The following is an 8181-nucleotide window of genomic DNA, read 5'->3' as shown; positions in this document are numbered from 1 at the left end:
TTCCCCCGGCCAACAAAAATCTGACCTTAGATTTTTTGTCCTAAACTTTTGGAGACCATGAGCAATCCCTCGTTGATCCTTTCATCTTTTTCTTCCTTCAATTATCATTTTCATCATCCTCATTTTTACTTTGCTTTAGTAACTACCATCATGGTTGGTATTTTTTGTCCTTATTGTTCGTCCTTTAAAATATTCGTCCACCTCTTAAGATAATAAATAAGTTTAATTATAATTATGTCAGTCTAAATTGTCGTCTATTTATCTCAATGTCTTTCTTAATTAACACTCTAATGGAACAGTATGAGTAATTTAAAAAAAAAAAAAAATACTAACTTTTTTAACGTCAAACGTTTCAAAATAAATGAACTTGATATTCATAAATGTTTCGATGGAAACTTAAAATAATTACAACTGGTAATAGAAGTAGTATTTACTAGTAGCAGTCAATAGTTGATAAATAAAGGTATCTAGTCGTAGAAGTAGCATTTACTAGCAGTGAACATATAGATGATAAAAGAAGTAGCTTTTTGACTTGATAATTCAAAGGGATATTTATGGTGGTGATGCTAGCGCCATCTTGAAGCAAAAAAGGACCCACAATAACCAATAAAAAAGCAATTGAATGAAAAAAAAGGCCTAAACTCTCTCTTTGATGAATGCGACGATCTGCCTTTTCTTGAATTGCTTTTACCTCATATTCTTCTCGTGTGAACATGATCTCTCAAGCCCTCTTTTTTATTTTTGGAATTTAACTATTATTATACTGATATTTAAAAAAACAACATTAAGTTAGCCTTTATTTATGTTTAAATTTATACTAATAATGCATATAATTCAATCATATTTGAATATAAATACCAATTTATACTACTAATGTTTATACTTTTCTTAAACAACAATTTATTATGATTTTTTTTTTATAAAAGCATAGCACTATGCAAAATTAAATATTAAAAAGCCGACTCAGGCTTGCTTGTCTAACTCCGCTCAAGCTCGATTATACTTTGACAAAGCTCGACCAAATTTGGCTCGGTAATGTAACAAGTTCGGTCGTGTTCAGCTCTGTTCAATGTTGTAATAATTTCGGTTGAACCTAATTCAAGCTCGATTATACTTTAACAACACTTGATTGAATTCGGCTTGATACAGTACTAAGCTCGGTCAAGTTTTGGCTCAGTTCGATATTGTAGTAATTCAATCGAACTCAATGCCTAGGCCTATGCACAAGTGATAAGGTTACCTCTATTTTATTAATCTCCTTGGCAAATTGGTAAACCAGAAGTAACAAATGGAAAAGAGGTAAGAACTAAGAAAACATTTACACAAGGTAGATATTAGAATTAATTTCGAGGAGAAATTTCATTTCTCTCAATGTAAACCCCCAATCAAACCAATTACATAAATTACATTAGTTAACAATAATACAACCTCTACTAACAGTTTTTTCCTCCTTTTTTTTTTTTTTTCTTCCAAATTTATTATTAAGGAATTACAAAATCAAACCATTAACAATAGCACGATTAGTACCAAGATGAGTAGTTTCATAAACCGGTAATTCTTCACGATACCTATTACTATCAATTCCAATTGCAGAAAGATTATCAAGTTCAAATAAATCTGAACTAGCACAACTTGCCACATCATCATCTTCATCATCAAAAATCTCCATTTTCTTGATTTGTGAATTTCTCTGATAATTCCTCAACAAATCCTTAGCAGCTTGATCAACTCGACGATTGTTCTCCATAGCATGGAATTTAAGCTCTTCATTAATGGCGTTTCTGATATTGTTGGGGTTTTGTTCCTCGTATATATTTTTGTGTCCACATGGTTGACAATCTTCGTCTACAATTACACTGACTGGATAAAATCTAACGGAACGTTTAGTTCCGTTAGATTTTGGAGTGCTTTTACTTAAACATGACCTGGAAAATGAAGAAGCAGAAGAACAAGTAGATGCATTTGCTGAATTTGATGAAACTTTTGGTTTTTTCGCATTTGTAGTGAAAATTGAGTTTAAAAAACTTGCTAATCGACCACCTGGTGATATTGGTTGCTTCACTTTCTTTAAATCTCCGTAAATCTTCAAAGCTTTTGATTTTGTTTTCACAAACCCTGTTTCATTTTTGGTTTTAGGAACAAAATCGGCATAACTATTGAGTGATTTAGCTTGGTTTTTGGTGATTTTTTCAGGGTTCGGAGCTGAAATGGAAGTTCTAATTGGTTTAGGCCTATTCAAACCATAACAAGAAGAAGACCTAGATGAAATAACTCCGTTATTATAAACAGCTTCGGTTTCTGAATAACTAGAATCTGAAGAACTCGAGCTTGAATTCATCAAATTTCTTGATTTCCTTTCGATATCTGCAAGAGAGTTTCTTCGAACAACTTTTTCACTCACTTTATGTTCCATCCATTTCTCAATCATACAAGCTTTTTGGAAATTCTCCATGTTGTTGGTACTGTGTTTCTTGCGCATTGTTTCTTTGTAATGAACAATTTCTTCTTCTCCTTGATCAATTGAACGGTAAATTGCGTCAAGAAGTGTAGAGGAGAATGATGGGTTTGAAGAATGTGAGATTTCTCTCTCTTTTTGATAGTTATATCTATCCATATGTACTATTTTTATAGAAGAAGACGACGAAAACAGAGCAACAGGAAGAAAAAGAGAGTAAAATGAAGGAGTGGGGTGAAAAATGATTAAAGGAATGTCTTTATTGTCTGTTTAAGAAGAGTCAAAAGCTGATGGAAAACAGAGAATTCATGCCATTGATAATCATACACACAAAAATATTGAAGAGTGATAAGAGAAAATGAGTGTAACAGGGAACAATGGAGACAAAGAATTATGGATATTGATGATGAGAGACTGTAATTTGGATGACACGCCTGAGGAAGAGAGAGAGAGAGACAATAATAAGAGAGAAACAAAAAAGAAGAGAAGAGAAGAGATAGAGAACACTGTGTGTGTGTGTGTTTTTATTCTGCGTTCTGTTCCACTTTGGCCTTTATATGATAGTATCAAAACTTGAAGGTGGGGGGGGTGGAGTATGGGGTGGGGTGGTCCAATGAGGACGCAATGCCAACTTGGCACTGATGACATGGCAATACGGATTCATTTCTTCACGAGGAATACGTACATTGACTTAGGGTGTGTTTGGTAGGAAGGAAAACGTTTTCCACAAAACAAAAAAAAAATCAAAAATGTTTTTCCAGAAAAACATGGATTTCTTATTTATTTTATTGTATTTGACACGTAAGCAAAAAACATCATCTTAAAAGCATTTATATATAATTTAGATAAATAATATAAAAGGTGAGGTGAGGATTGAAACTACAAATATGAAAGTGAAGATGAGGTGTGTTGGGGGATGGAGAGAACGATGGTGGGGTGGTCCAACAAGGGTGTAACACCAACTTGGCAGTGATGACATGGCAATACATATTTATTTTTTATTACGAGCAATACGTACATTAGCTTAATAAGTTAATACAATATAATAATAATAGTAATACTTGCCCTACAGAATCTGTCTTGCCAGATTAGAAGTAATTCGTAGTAATTGATACGAGAGAAATTAATTGAATAGTCTTTTTCTCTTGCAGTGTATTTCAATTAGTATTTTTCTCTACAATGTTTTTAAATTTCAAAATTCGAAATCTCTTAAAAATTATAATATTATAAAAATTATCTACATTTTCCTACTTCTCCTAACTTTTGTTGATACCTTCCATTATTTGAAGGAAGCTCTTCTAACATTTACTCTCGAAAGTAAACAACTCAATATCAAGAGATCACGATTCAACCAAATAATATTACTTTTCATTCTTACTCCCACTGGTGAATAACTATATTGAAAAGGACATATATATAGGAATTTTTATTAACTGTGGCGTAATATTAATTTGTAGAGAGGCTAACCCTTATTCAAACTAGTAGGAGACCCCATAGGTGTCAAAGATACATACAAGCACTATGTAATATAGATTCTGATGTTTTTGTTTGAGGCCTTTCTCTCCTGTGCACTCTTCCTAGAAGGTGGTACTGGGAGTTGGGTGCTCTTTAGTTTGTATTTGTTTTGTTTGTTATGGTATTTTTCACAGTTTACCAAAAAAAAAATATTAATTTGAATATTGTGGTTTATAAAACCAGTTAAATAAAGATAGCGCCTTAGGGGACACTACTTGAGCCGTTCGTTAGTTAAATTTCTTTTTGTGCTTGAATCAATTGATGGTATTAGTGTGATTGGAAGTAAAGTAAGCCCGTTGAAGATCTAAGAAGGCATATTATGGAAAGACCTACTATTAGACAAGTGTTCCATTTGATGTCGAGGTGGAGCGCTTCATTGATGAAAAAACAGCTTAACAAATACGTATTTAATCTAATTTTTTATGATATTCTTAATCTACGCAATATTCTTGGGCTGCTAAATTTACTTACAATAACAATCTCACAGAAAGAGGTGTGATTCCTTCCTCGCCAATTTATTGTTTAATTTTTTAGTGTGTGATTCTTTGACTAATATATACTCCTATAGCATGATTAGCGTTATATTTTAGTAAGAGATACTACTAGTATAACCATTAGCTCCTTTATGCGAACGAAATGTTGGGCAAATGCAATTTGCAGTTTGGAAGGGATTTTTTCCCTATGAAGCTAAAACTCTCATTACTATTTACAGGATGTTGATACTTGATACAAACATGTATAATATGGTAACTAACCGAAAAAAGAATAGAAATATTAAGGTAAATATTCACGTGATTCAATAATTCCAGCTAGAGTAGATTAATCTATTGATTTTGCAGGCGAGTACCTAAGAAAAGACTAGTGTGCAGTGGTATTATGTCTTATTCGTAATAATTTATCCTATGAGTTATGATGGATGAACTATACACGGTTATTCCTATAAAAAATAGGTCTTTTAGTTGACTCGCCAAAAAAAATTGATATTTGCTTTTTATTTGTTGCACGGAAAGGAAATGATCTTCTATTCCAATTATAATTTAAATAGAAGAAAATGATACTGCAAGATTTGCATGTGTTTTATTTGTTGATGTTCGGCAAATGTTTTGCCTATATTCTTTTAATAAATCATATATAATTAAAATAACATTTACAATGAGTCATAATTAGGGGTGGGCTACAGTATCACGTACTGATTTTGACGACCCCGTATTTTTTACTTAAATTCTATAACTGTGTAGAGAAATCTATTAAATATATATAATTTTTAATTGCAAATCAATTAACTAAAATGAAGGGGTATCCTCACATAATTACCAAAAAAATAAGATATATTTCTCTTATTTATCATATCTTAAATATATTTAAATGTTGTATAAATAAATAAAGCATACATTAAAGAATGGTGAGTGTGAAAATAGTGTGCAAAAAATGACACTTAAAGATGAAGCAGCGTGCCATAATAAGCAAGACATTCCTTTTGGAGATAACAGTCTACATACTATTTTAATTATGTTACCTTAATCTCCAATATTATCTTTCTTTTTCTTTTTCCCAAACAGGCAAACACTACCTCCTTTTAAATTTTGTTAAATAAATTACTGTTTTGAAAGGTGGGGGCGGGGGGGGGGGGGGGGGGGGAGAGGGAAAAAAAGGATAGAAATATTGAAGATAATCTCAGTTTTTATCTTTGACATTAAGAAAAGAGAAAAAGGAAAAGGTAATCAAGATATTTCAGAGTCTTTTTATTTAAATTTCCTGTTAAACTCATAAGATCACTAATTTAATTTTCTAGTCTTTTTTTTATTGTCCTCGCCTATTATACTAATACGATTTTGCACTCATCCAAAATTATGCGACTAAAATTGAATTAAGACTTATAATTAGTTGAGTTAGATGTAAAAATAATTAATTTCTGACTATGCTGCCTCCTTTTTTTTTTTCTGAAATTAATCAATTTCAAGAAACGTTGATTGAAAAATTGGGAACTTTTAGCATTAAAATTATCTTTAAATAGTACTCCATCTGGTCCATATCTTTGTTGTTGCGCACACATTAATAAAAGCATTTAATTACTTTATATTAGAGTTTTGTCCAAATTATCTTTTTATTAATCTCTTAAACATCTCAACTAATACTCCATTTAATTGGAGCAATAAAAATAGATCCAAAAGAAGTAGGAGTAATAAGTAACATTTATTTAAAACAATTTTAATTTGCTAAAACAAGTTTTTTTCATTTACTTTTTTTTTTTTGGACTAGTCACGCCCAGTTCTCAGAGCCAATTCCTTTTCCAAAATTACTGATCCAATTTACCGACTTTCCGTGTTTATAGTATTTCATCGACTCGATAATGTTCACTTGGGAGACCTCATGATGCGATTATGAAAACGACTAATATTTGAGGTCGGAAAAAGGATTCATCATAACAGAAAGATGGTAGAAATCTTAATGATGTGCATAAGTGCATACTTCCAAGTCGTTCATTATTATTATTTGTATACAGAAGGATATGTCTTAGATTGAGAAAGAGACCCCAAAAGTGGGCGCTTGGTCCTAACATGATTTACATAATGCTAAATTAATCATTGCACTCGTGGCTGTCAATCTTTATGGAATAACGGATCAATATGACTATATATTAAAATTCTTAAATATATTGAGACTGATCTTTTAATTTGGTTAGCTATTTTTAGAGTGGGATGGCCTACAAGATTAATAATGAACAAATTTAATTTATATATTTCCTAATAGCGTAAATGTTAGCAAAAGGATACAAAGCGGACAACGTAATTGTGTACCTTAAAACAAAAAAAGATTAATCGTTGAACTTGCTAACAAAGAATCATTGCCCAAGTCGAACTTTGAATCACTTGGAAATAAAGTATTCTTTCACGAACTAAATGTCTTACTTTTGTGTGTATTGAGGAACTCAATTTTTCTTGTCTTCAAAAATACTGGGTTTCCTCTATTTGAAGAGAAGAGAAGAGGAAAAAATCGGAAGTTACTACGTAGGAAAAGGAAAACTGTTTTTGCAACTTCTATCCACGTAGAGTGTGGGAAGTTTCTCTATTGCGTAATAACTTCCTTTGAAGTAACTTCTTATGTGGTTCTCTTTTAACTGGGCCGGGTTTGTCCACATGGGCGACCCACAACCCAAATTTAATATCCAACGGTAAAAAAACTACACAATCTGTTAATATAGAAAAGTAATTTATTTTATTTTTCAAACTACGTACTAATTTCATTATTAATAGACGATTACTTGTAATCTTCTTGATATTTGACACTATAAAAATTATCCATTTATAAGTGTGGTCTAGTAGTCAATGAAGTGATTGAAAATTAGGTTCAAATATCAACGGAGGCAAAAAAGCACTAGGTAATTTCTTCCCATCTATCCAAATTTTGGTGGATAGAGTCACCCGAAATTTATGTTGGTGAAAGTTAACAGATATCTCGTGAAATTAATCGAGTTTTACGCATAAATTGGTCCGAACATCAGGATTATTAAAAAGATTATTTTAGATTTCGGAAGAAAAAAAAAGGGTGCAAACGTGAAAGTCCAAGTGATATGCGTGAGGAAATGAAAGAGGAGAAGACTAAAACAAAAGATTCTTTAAGGAAATAAAAGGAGGCCAGATTCATTTAGTTTTAAATCTTGAAATGACCTATTTGCTATTGTGAATGTACAATTCAGGAAAGTGAGGAAACAAATTAAAGAAGGGGAAAAAGTGTCAATCCATCTTCGATTCTATGCCCATGCATGGGAATAAATAGAAAAACATTGTACGTTGGTGTCATGTTAGATGTAAACTAAAGTTCATGAGACACTTACTTTGTCATTCACCAATTGAGACACTCTCTTTGCCATTCACCAATGGAGACACTCTCTTTGCCATTCACCAATGCACCTATTACACTTGTCTTATCAATCAAAGCGTTAGTGCTCATCGCAATAAAATTTGTCCGCTTGCATTAAAGCCATCTATATCTTTTCCTCAACCATATGGGGTTCGTAACACACGGATGTAATTAATTCGAATTCTCGGAGCGTTGGTAAGAAGGGGAAGCGTTGTTTTTCTCCGTTTTTGAAGCTCGGACGTGAAATATTTGGTTAAGAATGGAAGGATTCATCCATTACACTACCCCTTAGTTTGACAGTTCCATGTATATCTCTATATGCATGGGTGTAATTAGAAGCATAGTTACGA

The 8181-nt window shown here is 32.0% G+C and overlaps 1 protein-coding gene across 1 annotated transcript; it reads right to left on the bottom strand.

Moving 5' to 3' along the window:
• Positions 1-1317: 1317 nt before the first annotated feature.
• On the bottom strand, positions 1318-2971 carry LOC132633502 (protein BIG GRAIN 1-like A). Its single transcript, XM_060349970.1, has one exon. It carries the CDS (start codon positions 2612-2614, stop codon positions 1490-1492), a length of 1125 nt encoding a protein of 374 aa, XP_060205953.1. The 5' UTR covers positions 2615-2971; the 3' UTR covers positions 1318-1489.
• Positions 2972-8181: the final 5210 nt, after the last annotated feature.

Source organism: Lycium barbarum, chromosome 3 (assembly GCF_019175385.1).
Source record: "Lycium barbarum isolate Lr01 chromosome 3, ASM1917538v2, whole genome shotgun sequence".
Taxonomy (NCBI): domain Eukaryota; kingdom Viridiplantae; phylum Streptophyta; class Magnoliopsida; order Solanales; family Solanaceae; genus Lycium; species Lycium barbarum.
This window is presented reverse-complemented; position numbering and strand designations above follow the sequence as displayed.

Coding starts and splice junctions, on each gene's coding strand:
- LOC132633502 (XM_060349970.1), bottom strand. CDS start 2,614: ATGGATAGATATAACTATCAAAAAGAGAGAGAAATCTCACATTCTTCA.